The sequence below is a fragment of the Gorilla gorilla genome, chromosome 8 (genome assembly GCF_029281585.2).
Source record: "Gorilla gorilla gorilla isolate KB3781 chromosome 8, NHGRI_mGorGor1-v2.1_pri, whole genome shotgun sequence".
Lineage (NCBI taxonomy): Eukaryota > Metazoa > Chordata > Mammalia > Primates > Hominidae > Gorilla > Gorilla gorilla.
Window position 1 is genome coordinate 116,006,230 of NC_073232.2, and position 16,895 is coordinate 116,023,124.

A 16,895-nucleotide genomic window follows, 5' to 3' on the forward strand; every position below is an offset into this window, starting at 1 on the left:
GCTCTGCCTAAGACTCCGCATTGGCAAGGCCTCTCCTGGGCCAGGTCTGCTTTCAGAACAAGGACCACAAGAACAACATTACTCTCCTCAAGTGGAGAGCCAATGATTCGCTGTGGTGGAAAATCCCACAGTGGAAGGGAGAATACCTGGGACTGGGAACCACTGCCATGCAATAGCCTCAGTTTTCAAGTCTGGGAAGTGGGAATAAAAATGAATGAGTCTGGGAAGTGCAGAGGGGGAGGGTCAGGGGATCCTTACCCTTCAGTGCTGACCTCTTGTTGGGCTCAGACTTCCTGCCCCTAAGTCTGACCGCACCCAATCCCTCTTCCCTCCTACAAAGAAAGCCATTGATCCCTGAAATCAAATGTGTCATAGATAGACGAATAATAGAAACAAGCTCAGCTATTTGGGCAGCAAAAAAATTCTAGTCGTACCAACCAGGAAGTGGTGACTTGGATAAATGTCATTAACATGTCAAAGGCTGAGTTGCTCATTCTCAAACACTCTCTCACACTCCTCTCTGAACCCCTCCCTAGAATATTTATTTTACCCCTTGGACAAACACTGCAAACATGTATTTCACCCCTAGGAATGGGGTAAATAGAGTCACTTAAAAAATTGTGAGTCCAAGCCTCTATGGTATAGCTTCCTCTTGTTAGTCTGATGAAAGTCTTCGACTTGTTGAGGTCTCAGACCATTAAATATTAACTGCATTACCACGTTTCCATTTAAATTAATTTATAAAGTTAAAGAAATGCCTTTGGAACCCCTCTTCATAGACACCTGACCCTCAAGTGCCACATAAAATGATCACTCAGTCGGCATGTGGTAAATTTTCCGTGATTCCCATCCAATCTGCTGCTTATATGTTAAAAATTAACACTGATATTGGGCTGTGAAACTGCTATTAGGTGGTGGGACTGGCTGGCCAGCAAGGGCAGGGAGCCCGAAGTCTGGGGAGGTCCACTGCACGGTCAGACTTTCCACGTCTGAGTCCTTGCAGGGAGCCAGCTGCTCGGTGTGCAGAGCCAGCTGTACAATTTTGGGTGCATTTGAATTCCCATCAAACCCCAGACTCTGAGCCCACATTGTCTAGCAGGTCCAAGGAAGATGACCAGCCAAGCAGGTGGGCTATGCAGGGCACTGTAAGTAGAGACTCCAGAGGCTCTAGGCAGTACGTAGACAAAGGCAGGTAGAGACAGGGGAAGGGCTGGCCGTGGAGCGGACTGCACACGGCACTGTGCTGGCTGGGGTCGGCCGGTGATGCTGAGTGGTCTGTCTGGAGGCAAGCTGTGAAATGCATAGCTAGGTGGCAGTGGCCATGGACTTGTCCCTAAAAACCATTCCAAGGTCAGTGGGTTTCTCAGACAATCAGACCACAGATCCCAGCTTCTTAGTTCAGCAGAATTAAAGGTCACTCTGTACTGCCCCACCCCCGCCATTCTCAGAGTAAATCACCGCCTGTGAGATAGATGGCTGTCTGCTTGGTGAGCCCATGGCCCCATTCCTTGTCTGGCTCTGGGCAGTTTCCATCTGTGCTAATCAGGTTAGGAGGCCCCTCCTCTTGCAGACCCCACTTCAATGGCTCCCCCAGCTACCCGTGGTACACTGGAGCTCCAGAGCCCCTCTGAATCAGGAGTCCTGTTCAAAGCCTGATCCCAGGAGATAAGATGCTATCACTTCCTCCTCCGGATGACCCAGCAGACAGCATTTCCTTGGAGCCCAGCTGCAGATGCCTTGGGCTGGCTAATCTGAGCTATAAATCCCAGCTGGAAAAGCCTTCCTCCCGCCCTATGCCCCCTCCTCCATTAGCTTTGCCCATTGGTTTAACTTCTTGAGAAAGGAAAAAAGAGAAATAAAAGCTCAGGCTACAGCCATCAATTTAACCAGAAACAGTGAATGCCCGTTAAAGAGAAAAATGAATATTGGTCTGAAGAAGAGAAGTTTCTAGCTTAAGGGAATCCAGCACAGGGGCATCCTTTTAAAATAAGGCAGAACATGTGACCCAAGTATAATGTTCACAGTCACGAAATTCAAACTTCAGTTTAATGAAGACTACATTGTCTTTTCTTCCTATAGGCTTGGGAATGCCAGTTAATAAATTTAGCAAGTTGGTTCTTAAACATTTTTTATTTATTTATTTTATTTTTTTTTTTAGGGACAGGATCGTTCTCTGTTACCCAGGCTAGTGTGCTGTGGCGTGATCATAGCTCACTGTAGCCTTGACCTCCTGACTCAAGCAGTCCTCTCACCTCAACTACAGGTGTGTGCTACCACGCCTGGCTAATTTTAAACTTTTTTTTGGAGAGATGAGGTCTCGTTATGCTACCCAGGCTGGTCTCAAACTCCTGGCCTCAAGTGCTCCTCCTGCAACAGCTCTGTATGAGGACACTGTGATATACATTCCCCCTACTCAGCTCCCATGTGAGGTAGTGTTTTTATATTCATTTTACAGATGAGGAAACTAGGGCTCAAAGAGGCAAAGCAGCTTGCTCAAGGTCACGTAGCTAGTAAGTGGGCACCGAGATTCGACTCCAGCTCTTCTCCTTCTGATACTCTAATACCAGCACTTGTGAAATTTTATACCTCATTTGCCACATTATAACACATTATACCACATCTTCTCAAGATTTTTGAGTCAGGAACCACAGTGGGTTTCATTTAACTACGAAATTCTAGCTCTATTAAAGCCAATGGTGCCCAGTAGAAACATTAAATTATTTTGTGTTTGCTTTATTTGCTTGTTTTTATTTTTTATTTGCTTTTTAACTTTTTATTTGCTTTTAATAAAGCCTTTTCACCAGTCTGGGCAACAGAACGATACCCTGTCTCAAAAACATGTTAAAAATATGGCTGGGTGCGGTGGCTCACGCCTGTAATCCCAGCACTTTGGGAGGCCAAGGCGGGCAGATCACTTGAGGCCAGGAGTTTGAGACCAGCCTGGCCAACATGGCAAAACCATGTCTCTACTAAAAATACAAAAATTAGCCAGGCATGGTGGCGCACTCCTATAATCCCAGTTACTCGGAAGGCTGAGGCACGAGAATTGCTTAAACTCAGGAGGTGGAGGTTACAGTGAGCCAAGATGGTGCCACTGCACTCCAGCCTGGGCTGCAGAGAAAGATCTTGTCTCATCAAAATAAATAAATAAATAAAAATTTTTTAAAAATAAAGCTTTTTCATTTGCTTGTTTATTTAATACAAATTGTTTGCCCTTTGTAAAAATAATAAAAGCATCTGCTGAATGCTTCTTCTGAGCCAGACGCTGTGCTGTTGCCTTACAATGTGCCAGCTCATTCCATCCTCATGACCACTGTGTGGAGGCACCCTGTGTGTTCTCCTCCCTATTGGACGGATGTGGAAATAGAGACTCAGGGAAGTTCAGTAACTTGCCCAAGTTCATGAAATTAGTCAGGGCTTCCAACCCAGGAAGACTGGCCCTCCAGAGGCCATGTGCCAAGGAAACTGAGGGCCGCTCATCCCCTGGTAGCCACTCATGCTCTCTGCAGCAGCGCTGGGCTCTAATCAAAGACAGACAGGTGGGCTCTGGCTCATGACACTGCTGTCCTTCTCCTGCCTGCTCTTTGGCACTGGCTGTGTTAATGTGCATGTGTTTCTGTGAACACCTGCATCTGTAAAGATGTGTACATGAAAATTTGTAGTTACCAAGATTTAGGTGAATAAACAAATGTGTACTGCTGATGCTAGTGAACTGATCCCAACAACATCCCAACAGGAATTCAAAGAAATAGTTCTTCTATGTCCAGCAAAATCTCACATAGAGAAGCAAGCAGCCCTTCAGAAGGAGGCTCTTTGACTTAGCTCCTGAGCTCAGTTCACTTCCCAGAGGAAGTGACTTAAAACTGTGTTTTGTAAACATGGATATGCCCTGACAGGCACAGAAGCTTAGCTGTGAACCCGAGGTCCTTGGGTCCCAGAGGGTGGCCCAGCTACAGGGTGATCCCATACCCACCCCTCTGGCCAGGAAACACCAGGCCTCAGGACGGTTCTGTACAGCAACCTTTCCTCACAGATGGACACTCAGGCAAATGGGCCCCTTGCCTCCCTGAAGCCCTCCCCGAAGCCCTCCCCGAGCCCCTCCCCCAGCCCCAGACACACTCTCACCCGGCAGTATTCATCGATGGGCTTCAGTCTCTTCACAGCTACGTCCCGGATGTGGCTTCTGCGGAAGAGGATCTTGCCTGGAAGAGAGATGCTCATGAGTGGGGGATTCTGGCTAAAACTGCCACAGAGACCTTCTCATTCCCCTCTCCATTAGCTTCTCAGCATCTTAGTCCAGCACTACCTGCCACCACCCCTGTCCATGGTCAAGGAAACAAGAGAGAAACAGTCACCTTTCCTGGAGGGCAGAAGGCACCCTAGGCTGAGAGCCCAGGACCTCTCTGGTGGGTGAGGAGCCCTGGAGGCTGCCATCTTGGGATTCAATGAGTGACTTGGCCAGGCCACCTCGCCTGGATCTAATGGCAGGATCAATGAATGCCTGGAGTGGGTGCGGCTCTCAAGTGACCTTGCAAATCAACACAAAGTAGAGCCCAGCCCACATGCTACGCTTTGTTTTCAGGCCCATCCCTCCTTGAGAAATCGGCATTCGTTCCTGCCAGCTGGGCAGGAATTCCTATTCTTAGTTTAGGTGGGTGGCTCCTTCCAGGGCGGGCACAAGGCAATATCAAGGGAAGCATGGCTGTCCCAGCCTGACTCTTCCCTGGCCTCGCTGCACACACAGCCTCCAGCCATACGGGCTGCTGCCAGCTGGGCTGGGACACCCCTCTACAGGTATGGGCAAGGCTTACAGGAAATGCCAGCCCCTCAGACCTTCCCAGCTGACTCTCCCAAGCTGGCCACATTCAATCATAACAAATGCATCAAGACATAAGTCCTTTTCTAGTCTGAGAAATTTAGAATCTGAACTCCTTGGTTTGACGTTCAAGGTCTTACACAACTGACTTCTGTGCTAGGTGGCTGTCAATGTCTAGGCCCAAAGCCCCCTTTTCAGAAGGCCTTCCTTGATTGGCTGAGCTGGGAGTAATGTCCCTCTTTCCAGAACATCCACAACTCGTTGTCCATTCCTAGGCTATCTGCCACATTCTGCTGTGAGTTATAGCACTTGTGACCCATTTTGGGGCCCATGAGCTTGGCACATGATGAAGTGCTCACCTGTAGCTGTAACGGGCATCTGTTGCCTCAGTCTACCTAATTTCCCCCTGAAGAAGGCATCTTCCACTCCCAGTCCTTGTGGTGTCAGTAAGTCTAGCCACACCCCCTAGCAACAAAGGTAGCTACAGGATGCAGCCTAATCAGCCAGAGTCACAGTGATTGGCTCAGTGGTGGGGAGGGACCCAATCTGGGCCAATGAGAGTCAGCCCTGAGACTGCTTTTTCCCACGGTTGCTAAGCTGGCAGGATGAAAGCCTGGCACCTCTAGTGGCCTGGGAAGCAAACGGAATGAGAGAAAGGAAGGGTGGCTAGCACAAGACAGGTGCTTGGTAAAAGCTTCTTGAGTGATTGAAAAGCCAAGTGGAGAGAGGGAGAGACAGAGCCCTTTGACATCATTTCAGCAGCTGGATGTCGGTAGCTGTTCCTAAACCAGGGTCGACCTGGTACTTTTCAGTTACATAAAACAATACCATTTTCTTTTTCATTTAAATGAGTTGAAGATGGGTTTTCATAACTTGAATTAAAGGACACCCAATTTAGATCATTTCCATTGCATGTGAGCAGACAGATAGACTGCATAGAATCCACATCAGCTGCTTCTGTCAAGGTCCGAGTGAAGTACTCAGAAAAGCCATTGCCTTGATTTAGATTATTCCCCCAGACACAGCCCCAGAAACAAGGATTTGACTTGTTTTGGAGGCGATCCCAAGAAATATCATTAGGGGAGTAGGACAGTAAGGGCAGGGAGGGGAAGGAAGTGTTATCAGGCCAGTTAATCATGGTGGGCAACTAGAGCCCAATTCTGCTGGGGGGCTCCAGGAGATGACAGAGAATGTACCTGACATGTGGAGGCTGGGGATCTACCCACCAACTCCCTGTTTGTCACTGAGGACTGCCTCTGAGGGCGTTAACTCCAGCACATCTGGCTGAGTGTGTGCCCATGGCTAGACAAAGCCCTGAGGTAGAAGGCCCTAGTGGCTCCAGTGAGCAGCCTTTGGTAGGCAGAAGTGGACAGACGGGGGACCCAGGGGCCATGAAAACCCCAGCTGCAGCCACCCCTGACTTCCCTGCCACCACAAGCATTGGTCGCCAGCCCTGCTGAAGTCAGACAGTGGAACGTGTAACTGCGTCCTATTGCATGTGACTTGCTTCCCGTGGATATCTCTCATCTCTCCATGATGGCTCTGCAGCTCACCCCTCCTGTCTGCCCCCACACTACATGGAGCACTAGGCTTTGCATTCAGCAGATGCTCAATGAGTGCTTGCTGGGTCGTTCTTGTTCCTCTCCTGGACTCTTGCTCAAGCTCTCCTTCGTCATCTTTTCTCTGAAGCCAGAGGGCCAGGCCATCTCCCTGTCAGATGGACAACACTGTGCAGACAGACGACATCACCAAGATGAAGCGGCTCTGCCCTGCGTTCCTCTCGAAAAGAGATAAAACGTGATTTATCCAGACACCGGCGACGCCGCTGTTCCTTGGGGGAAGATGTCACAGATTCGGTATTCCTTGCCTCTTTGCCTCCTACCCTTTTTTGGTTGCCTGTCGCTTGATTGCTCACATGCCACAGGCTACATGTGTGAGGCCAGGGGGAGGCTGTGTAAAAATAAAAACATGAGGAGACCTGAGCTCAGGACTGCCAAGAAGATGGGTGGCCCTGGGGCTGGAATTCTGGGCCTTTCTAATGAAGGGAGTTGTTTGTCAGAAGCTGAGGGATGCCCAGACCCAGTGACACCAGCGGTCCAGCCGTATGAGCAGGACCCTGAAGGACCGTCTGAGATACAGAGGAAACCCAGGGGGACCACAGGAGGGTGGGGGAGGGCCCACAAACCTGCATGGAGCAGGGCCTCAGCCTCCAAAAATGCACTCCTGCCCTTTCTCATCCTGTTGGGGGACAAAAAAGAAAGCAGGGAGATGGGAAGATAAATGGGGTCCCTCTCCCAGCCCCCAATCTCAAGGTTAGCCAAAGCTCTGGCTGAGGCTTGGATCATTCCTGTCCTAGTTGCAGACAGAACTCTCTTTTTTTTTTTTTTTTCGAGACGGAGTTTCGCTTTTGTTGTCCAGGCTGGAGTGCAATGGCATGATCTCAGCTCACTGCAACCTCTGCCTCCCGGGTTCAAGCAATTCTCCTACTTCAGCCTCCCGAGTAGCTGGGATTACAGGCATGTGCCACCACACCCGGCTGATTTTGTATTTTTAGTAGAGATGGGGTTTCTCCATGTTGGTCAGGCTGGTCACGAACTCCTGACCTCAGATGATCCGCCCACCTTGGCCTCCCAAAGTGCTGGGAAGAACTCATTTTAAAAACTAGTTAAGGAGCACTGAGGCCTCCACAGGTGTAGGAGATCCAGAGAAGGGAGGGATAGGTTGGGGTGGGGAGGTAGGTGAGAGGGTGCTCCTGACTCCTCCCCATGCTGGCTCCAAGCACAGGACCCTGCCCTGCCCTCCAGTCTGCACTCTGAGTGAGGCCACCGGGCCACTGCGCCTGGGGCTGCCCAGTCCTCCCCACCAGGCTCCTGGATCTGCTGCTCACTTGCAAGGTCAGAGGAGAATTTCTGCACAAGCCAATTCCCAGCTGAGTTTTTGGAAGCCCAGTGGGGCTTCCCTCTTTCCCGCTGAAATCCTGACAGGATTTCTTTTCCCAGGGCTTTGGCACAATTGGCCAGTGGGGGAGACAGGGAGGGAGAGAGGGAGGGCCTGGAAGGGATTCTCCAGTCTTGACTTCTCTGTTAGGAATCCAAACCACACTCTGAAAGCCAAACCGGTGACCGTATAAAAAGGGGGAGAGAAAAAGGAGGGGGAGGAAAATCCCCATGAAGGAAGCCAGGACCACAGGGCATTAAAGGCCTCTTGTAAATGTAGTGCAGCCCGTTGACGGCAGGGCTCAGCTTCTGCCAGAGTCTTCGAAGCCATCCAGATGCCGCCCTAGGAATCTGATGAGCATCGCAAGGAAGATTGCACGGGGCATGAAACAGACCTAACTCATCAGGATTAACTCAGTCCTGAAAGCGGAGAAGAAGCTGTGCAGCTGCGACGTCTAAGCAGTAACTGGAGGTCCTTCTTCCTGCCACTCTGGGCGGGGCTGGGGTGAGACCAGCGAAGGAGTGGGGGCCTCCGGTGGGCGTCCGGGATTCAAGTCCTACCTGGGCCACAGGCTGGCTGTGTGACCCTGAAACAGGTCCCTTCTCCACTGGGACTGCTGTGTGCTCATCGGAGGCCTGGGCTCTATGGCTGCTACCTCTGGAAGCCCTAAGATTGATTGACAGTGGGGATGTTAGCAGGCAGAGGAGGAAGGAGGAAAGGGTTAATGGTAGCTAAGCGCTCAGCACACACCTGGTGCACACTAAGAGCTTTTCACTGAATTCCCTCCCTTCATCCTCGCAACAACCTTGAAGCAAGTACTTTAACCAGGCCCATTTTGTCCTAGAGGAGATGGCAGCTCAGAAAGGTTGAAGGACCTGTCCAAAGTCACACAGCTATCTAGTGGCTGAGCTGGGATTTCAACCTGGGGTTTTAAAGCTTAGGGAGTCGGGGGGAGCCATGATCTTTGCACTTGGATCATGTCAAGCCTTGAGAGCCACCGTGAGGACTTTGGATTTTATTCTGCATGTGAAGGGAGATGAGAACAGTTAAACCCCCAAACCAACCACAGCCTCCAGGGCTCTTCTTGGGAAAGCGGTACCTATGGGATGGACTCCCATGAGAGCCAGGGCCTGGGGCCTTGACAAGTAGAATCACCAGACACAGTACCACTGGCCAGGGTCCCCACACCAGCCATGAAGAGTTTGGTAGCTACCTCCATGAACTAGGACCCGTTTGTAGAGGTAATAAGAGGGCACTGATTATAGGAGCCGTAAGAGAGGGCTGGCCTCGGGACCTCTTCTGGTCTGAGCAGGCTGATCTATTCCTGGCAGCCTCTCCTCTTCATACTCACAGTGTCTATGCATGCATGTACAACTCCTTTTTCCCTGTCTTTCTGCCACCTGGAACGCCATTCATTCTTGGAAGACTTCCCCCTGCCTTTCCTTCTTTCCTTCCTTCTACCCTTCCTTCCTTCCCTTGATCCACCCAGCACTGTCTTGATGGAGGCCTGCTGTGCTGGGCTCTGTCCCAGGCGCTGGGAGCACAGCAGTGAACCAGACAGATGAGGGCCTTGCTCTCAGGCCTTCCAATTGGGAAGGGAGTGGGCACGGGAAGAAGGCAGTACACATTTTCATACCTATTGAGTAATTTGGTTATACTTTCAGGTCTTCCCTCATCTCTACAAAGATAATAATACAGGGTAATGTGAAGAGGGGTGCCTCGAGAAGAATTCAGAGAATGGTCAAGGAAGCTTCTCTGGGCTTCAGTGGAGCCTTCAAGGAGAAAAAGCAGCTGTGCAAAGCTCTGGAACAAGCGGGCTTGGCCAGAGGAAACTACAACAGCCAAGGCCCTGGGGCAGAAGGAACTGGACATGATGGAAGACAGAAAAGAGAGGAGCCTGCAGCCACAGAAAAGAGTTTGGTTTTATTCTAAGTGCCCTTGGGCCTGCCTACTTAACACTCATTCTGTCTTTAAGGCACAGTTCCATGCTGCCTCCCCCATGAAGGCTTCCTTGAATGCTTGTCTCGCCCTTCCTTGCCAACCACTAGGGCCCTCTGGCAGTCACCCCACTCTGGCCCTCTCTCCCCTGCTGTCCTAGAGAATTTGTCAGGAAGCCACCCTCCTCAGGACCCCCCTCATCTTCTCAAGGGGATCCCTGATTTATAGCAACAGGGTCAGCAGCCCCTTGGGCTCAAGGAGGGCCAGCTCCTCCCAGCCACCCTGGCCTCCAGGGATACAGATGCTCACAACCCTCTCCCCTCAATGCAGCCCAGAAAGCCCAGGCTGTCGAGGGAGACTTGCCTAAGAAACAAAGGAGAGCACAGGTGGGCCTGGAGCCCACAGACTGCACGGTGCAGAGGCCTCTTGCTCCAAGGACAGCCCTCCTGCCCTTCTAACTGGGTCTGAGAACAGAAAGGAAGGTGGGAGGCAGTTGTCACCTAAGGCTGCTGGCACAAATTACCACAAACCCAGTGGCTTAAAATAACAGGAATTTGGCAGACCATGGTGGCTCATGCCTGCAATCCCAGCTGTTTGGGAGGCCGAGGCTGGAGGATCGCTTGAACTCAGGAGTTCAAGACCACACTAGGCAACATAGTGAGACCCTGTCTCTACAAAATGCTAAAAAAAAATCAGCCGGGCATGGTGGCGCACGCCTGTGATCCCAGCTACTCAGGAGGCTGAGGTAGGGGGATTGCTTGAGCCTGGGGGGTTGAGGCTGCACTGAGTCATGATCGTGCCACTGTACTCCAGCCTGGGTGACACAGTGAGACTGTCTCAAATCAAACAACAACCCAGGAATGTATTATCTGCCAGTTCTGGAGGTCAGAAGTCTGAAATCAAGGTGCCAGCAGGGTCACGCTCCCTCTGGCGGCATCAGGGAGAGTTCTTCTGCACCTCTTCTAGCTTCTGAGGGCTCCAGGCATCTCTTGGCTCGTGGCAGCATCACTCCGATCTCTGTCTCAGTCTTAACATGGCCTTCCCACCCCATGCCCGTGTCCCACATCTCCTTCTGCCTTTCTCTTATAAGAACACCTGTCGCTGAGTTTAGTGCCCACCCTATATCCAGGATGATCTAATTTTAAGATCTTTGATTACATCTGCAAAGACCCTTTCTCCAAATAAGGCCAGATTCACAGGTTTCAAGGGTTAGGACTTGGATATGTCTTTTTGGGAGCCATTATTCAACCTACCACAGGGTAGTTATGGGAGAGTCACAGGGCATACCAGTCACCTGACAGGGCCCTATATCCCTAAGCAGATTTCAGTGGCCCCAAGGACAGGGGTGGTTTCTATACTCCCTGAATCCCTGGAAATGTCTGGCATGGCGCTGGGTGAAATGGATATGAGTGCAGCCTGAAGCCCTCGTGGGGGACAGTGGAGTGTCTGAACAGAGCAGCTCTGGAGTCTCAGCCTGAGAGGAGACAGGCAAGCTGTGGGGACCTGAAGCCGAGAGAATGGGGGGGCGGGTCCTTCTCTGGCTCTGAGGGCTGATGTGACACCCAGGAGAGAAGAGACGAACAGATTTCCCAGATGAACTGGAGGAAAGAAGATGTGAGGATTCCTAGAGGGAACCTCCCTCCCCCTACAAGGGTGACACTCATGTTCGTGGGGTGATAAGACACAGGCAATGCATGTGGGAGGAAGGAGGAGAAGTTAAGTTTCCTACTCCCACAGCTCTCTGTGGTCCTGAGACCTGACCAGGTCCCTGTGCAAAGTGGGCTGGACCAGCCAAGGATCCCATGTCCAGCTGCCCTCACCAGGCGCCTCCATCCGTGTTGTTTGCTGACAGACTGATGAAGACAGAAGCTCTTAAATGAAGGGCCCTGGGCAGGGGAGGGCAGAGAGAATATAACCATGATTCCACTAATGGGGCTTTCTTCACCATTAAAAACAAAACACAAACGACCCCTCTTTCATTCTAAGTCTGTTTGATTTCAGAGAGGCTGTTACCAACCCCCAACTCACCGAGTCACTGAGGCTCGGTGATCCAAGCTGGTCCAAGGAGAAGCAGACTGGGACTCTTTTTTTGTTTGTTTTTGAGAGAGGATCTCATCTGCCACCCAGGCTGGAGTGCAGTGACTCTATCATGGCTCACTTCAGCCTTGAACTCCTGGGCTTAAGTGATCCTCCCACCTCAGCCTCCGAAGTAACAGGTGCACACAACACCTGGCTACATTTTTATAGTGATGGGGTCTTGTTATGTTGCCTAGGCTGGCCCCGAACTCCTGGTCTTAAGTGATCTTCTTGCCTCAGCCTCCCAAAAGGCTGGGAGTATAGGCCTGAGCCACTGCACCTGGCCCAGGCTGGGACTTTTGATGGTTTAAAGCAAGCAGACACCAAGAGGGTATGCCCTGGGCCCTAAGAATACCCAACTCTAAAAACAAACAAACAAACTCACAATCTACTTCTTTGATGCCTGAGATTGCAGAATCAGAATTTAGTTTCTTTAAGATTTTCGTCAAGATATATCAACTTTTTCCTGGAGAATGGTACAGTGAGCCTTATTAACCATTCACACCTAAGTATGAGCAGGCACCGGCTTCTCACTCAATAACAGGGTCTCGCTAGGGAAGAGAGCATAGAGCAGAGAGGCCTTGATGGAACTGGATGTAATGGGCAGGGGAGAAGAACGGTGGAACAGCCTCTACTGGCTCCCCTGTCTTCCTGAAAGCTGGCCCTGCTCTTGATGTTCAGCTGTTTCCTGACCATGGGGCCACCCAGCTTTCACCTGGATTAGCCCTGCCTAGGCTAGGGTGGGAGTGGCTGAATGGCAGGCCCCTGCTTGTCTTTTTTTTTTTTTTGCAACAGAGTTTCGCTCTTGTTGCCCAGGCTGGAGTGCAATGGCATGATCTCGGCTCACCGCAACCTCCGCCTCCCGGGTTCAAGCGATTCTCCTGCCTCAGCCTCCCTAGTAGCTGGGATTACAAGTATGTGCCACCACACCCGGCTAATTTTGTATTTTTAGTAGAGATGGGGTTTCTCCATGTTGGTCAGGCTGGTCTCGAACTCCCGACTTCAGGTGATCCGCCAGCCTCAGCCTCCCAAAGTGCTGGGATTACAGGCATGAGCCACCGCACCCGGCCCCTGCTTGTCTTTTTAAGTGCTGCCCCTGAAACTCACATGTCACCTCTGACCCTCTGCAGCCTGGGGACTGCAGGTCACCTCTTCCCCTGCTGGGCTGCCTCCAGCTTCTGGTGCAGCTGAGATGACATCCCCAGAGTCTACAACCTTGTACCTGGCTCAGATCACACCCTGACACCCAATCCTTCCTCCTTCACTTGCAACATCTGGCTTTGTTGCCATTTACTTGGGCTGGGGGAAGGCAGGAGTGAGGCCTAGATGCTGAGGCTGGAAGCAGTGGGCACATGCAGGTTCCAGAAAGACACAATCCCCATGGCGAAGTTCAGCAGCCTGAGGCATACTGACGCCATGCCCTGAGTTCTGGCTCCCATGAATCTCTCTTTAGAGCCAAGACGCTGCCTCTGGCTTGAAGTCTAGCATGGTAGACATTGGTAGGTTTTGCCTGCCAGCTTTTAATTATTACAGTGCCCTGATTTTCTTTTGGGAAACAATCCCTCCTTCATTCTCAGTCCATGGGATTTCAGTGGGGTTGATCCCATCCCAAACTCTGGGGCTGATCAGTCAGTACAGTCCAGCCATGGGCATGCAACCCACATTGGTCCAGTGGGAATCAGCCTGGGACTACTGGAACTACCAGGAAGAGATGTGTTCTCTCTCTACAGCTGCTAACTCATAAATGCCAAGCCCCAAGCTGCTAGGAAGCATCTTTATGTATCTCTGTTACCACCTGGGGGAAGCCTATCAGAGAATTAAGTCAACAGAAAAGAGAGCAAAGCTGAGGGCTTAAGAGACACAGATTTGGTCCCCTAGATCCAGCTATGCCTGAAACCATTACTCTTGGTTTTCAGTTATGTGAACCAATAAGTTTCCCCTTTTTTCTTAAGCCAGATTGAGATGGGTCTATTTCTTGTCACCAGGAGAGTCCTGACTGGTACATCTGGCTCTGCCAGTTACTGTTATGTGACAGGGGATGAGTCATAACCTATTCGAATCCTAGTTTCCTCAGACTACAAAATGGGAGGCAGTAATGTCTAATGCAAAGGACTATTATGAGGAGCCAGTGAATGAGTCTGTAAAAGCATTTAGCATGGAGCCCAGCCCATGGCAAATGGTGAACAAATGGCATCTCTTATGAGTTGACACTTCCAGGTCAAGGAGGTGGGATGGGGTGGGGTGGGCCCTGCCTGTCTCCTTGCTGGCCACGTGGAATCCAAGTACCAGAAGCATTTCCCAGGCACCCAGTCCATCCACCTGGCTTCCCACCAAGGCCAAACACGAGCTCCCCTCAGCCTGCGGCTGCCCCTCCTGATTCACCCAACCCATAAACATATCTGTGTCTCCCACACGGCTTCCGTTTCTCGGAGGCCCAACTCAGAGGGCAGAGGACGTGACACAATGGCAAGGAGGCCAATTGTTCATTCCACCTGCCCCCTAGGGGCATTCTAGGGTGACTCACACAGGTGTGTCTGCCCGCTCCAGCACTCCCCACTCCCTCTCCCACACGCCCAGGGAAACACACTTGCAAAAGCCCACTGGGGTTCACGACAGAGTGAAGCCTGCACCCTCCTGCAGCCACGGCTTGCTTGCAGAAAGCATCAGCGCACCTTGGAGGGAAGAACGATCTCCCAAATTCTGGTTCGGAGGTTCCCATACCCAGTAAGCAGAGCCAGGCTGAAGGGAACAGTATCTTTCTCTCCCTCACCCCAGGTGGGTCAACTGGGATTTTACGGGTGTCTGCTAGTGATAAAGCACCTAGTCCCAGGCCCATGGAGGGACTAATACATCTTTGCTGAACCAAATGGAATGGAAGTCTTTTTGAGCAGCATTCTAGAGCAGTGGGACCAGAACCATTTCTTTCTTTTTTATTTTTATTTATTTATTTATTGAGACAGGGTCTTGCTCTGTTGCCCAGGCTGGAGTGCAGGGGAGTGATCTCGGCTCACTGCAATCTCCGCCTCCCGGGTTCAAGTGATTCTCCCACTTCAGCCTCCGGAGTAGCTGGGATTACAGGCATGTGCCACCACACCAGACTAATTTTTTGTATTTTTTTGTAGAAACTGGGTTTCACTATGTAGCCCAGGCTGGTTTTAAACTCCTGGGCTCGAGCGATCCTCCCAGAGTACTGGGATTACAGACGTGAGCCACTGCGCCTGGCCTCAGAATAATATTCTCAAACCATAACCCTTGCTTAACCCTTTCAGTGACTGCCCAGGGCACTGAGGATAAAATCCAAACTCCCTTCTGTGGCCGGGCAGGATTCGGCTCCTGCCTCTCTCTCCGCCTGCCCATCTCCTGTCACTCCGCCCACGCCACAGACACATCCTGCTCTTCCCCACCTCAGGCCTGCGTGTTCGCTGTCCCTGTTCCTGTTCCTGGCGCACTGTTCCTGCTGCCCTTTGCCCAGCCATTGCCTTGCATCCCTCATTGGGAGGCCTTTGGTGGCCATGTGCCCTCTCTCTCCGGCCTCCGTTGTTTCCCTCCCAGAATCTGCCACCATTGATAATGATCTTCTGAACCTGCCTCTTTACAGCGTTCCCTAAGGACAGAATGCAAGCTTCCCGCGGCCAGTGAAGCCCACGAACGTATCCTCAGGGCCCAGCACAAGGACTGGCACACAGGGACCCCGATCGCGACTTGCTGAAAGGTGAGTGAGTGTGAGTGTGTGTTCACACTGGCTTGCTCTAGGCTGTCTCTCATTTACACACCCCCAGACCCCTGGCAGACAAGCAAATACAGCTCACCCCACACATTAGGGACGGCAGCTTCAGCCAGAGCTGGGGAGAGGGGTGGATTCACCCTCCAGGACGCAGACACAGTGGGGCCAGAGTGTGGTTAGCTCAGAGGCCGGCATCAGGGCCAAGCTGTACCCCCTCCATGTGGGTGTGGGTGTGGTGGGCGTGGTGGGCAGTGGCTCTGTACCCTCCCTGTGGGAGCCGGGAATAAAGGGCCCCATTCAGCCTGTGCAGCCTCGGCTCCTCCCTCCAGGGGAGGCTGCCCTCAGGAAAGACGGTGGGACGCTGGGCAGAGCTTCCTGGCAGCCTCTCCCTGTGGCATGGTCCACAGTGTGGGGGGCTGGGCGAGGGGCACGAGGCCTCTGGGGCTCAGAGAGACACTGCAGAATGGCCCAGCCAGATGAGGAGGCTGTGGGGCAGGCAGATGGAAGTCCTGGGTTGCAGTGATGATGCTGAAAGACACCCACTCACTTCTGAGGCTCTGAGACAGAGGAAAAGCCGCAGGAAGCAGAGGCCTGTCGGTAAAGGGCCCAAAACCACAGGCCTGGCCAGGCCAGCCACAGGGGAGTTTGCCTGGCTCTCTTGGGATGGACACTGTCCACCAAAGCCTGCTTTCATTTTATTTATTTATTTATTATTTTTGTAGAGATGAGGTCTCACTGTGTTGCCTAGGTTGGTCTTGAACTCCTGGGCTCAAGCAATCCACCCACTTCAGCCTCCCAAAGTGCTGAAGATTACAGGTTTGAACCACCGCGCCTGTCCCAAAGCCTGCTTTCCTTGAGCTTTGGTTCTGTTGGCAAAACTGAGCCCAGACAGTCAACTCTCTTCATCAACCTCCCACCAGCATTTTCTGTGGTTCCACCCATCTCCTGCAAGGATGGTGACAGTAACATTAAGAGGACGTACATTCATTGAGCACTTGGTATGTGCTAAGCCCTGTGCCATGTACCTTATATTTACTATGACAGTTGATCCTCATAACAACCTCTGAGCTACATACTGGGTGCTGTTGTTATTCTCACTTTACAGATGAGTAAACTGAAGGTAAGAAAAGTTGAGTGCCCTGCCCAGGGTTGCAAAGCGAGGAAGTGGTGGAGCTGGGATTGGGTGTGCCACAGTCTCTTTCTTTGGGCAGACTGAACATGCCTAGGCTCCTAATGATTCTGCTATCTTCCTTCCTTTCCCTGAGCCCCGGGCTGTGCAACCTGTGGCCAGCTTTCCTGACGGGGTACATCTCAACCCTACCCCATCCCTGAAAGAAGGGCCAACACGCAACACCCATTCACTCCCTCCCAAATGCTGGCACTGTGCTGGGGGCTGGGGTGTGA

The 16,895-nt window shown here is 51.6% G+C and overlaps 1 protein-coding gene across 3 annotated transcripts in view; it reads right to left on the minus strand.

Annotated features, from left to right (window-relative positions):
• Positions 1-16,895, minus strand: part of SH3PXD2A (SH3 and PX domains 2A) — a 259,162-nt gene that overhangs the window by 135,136 nt on the left and 107,131 nt on the right. For all 3 annotated transcript variants that reach the window (XM_004050045.5, XM_055352883.2, XM_019034749.4), the window contains exon 4: positions 4,126-4,202. In XM_004050045.5, coding sequence (XP_004050093.2) covers positions 4,126-4,202 — 77 coding nt within the window. The remainder of the gene's footprint in view (positions 1-4,125; positions 4,203-16,895) is intronic.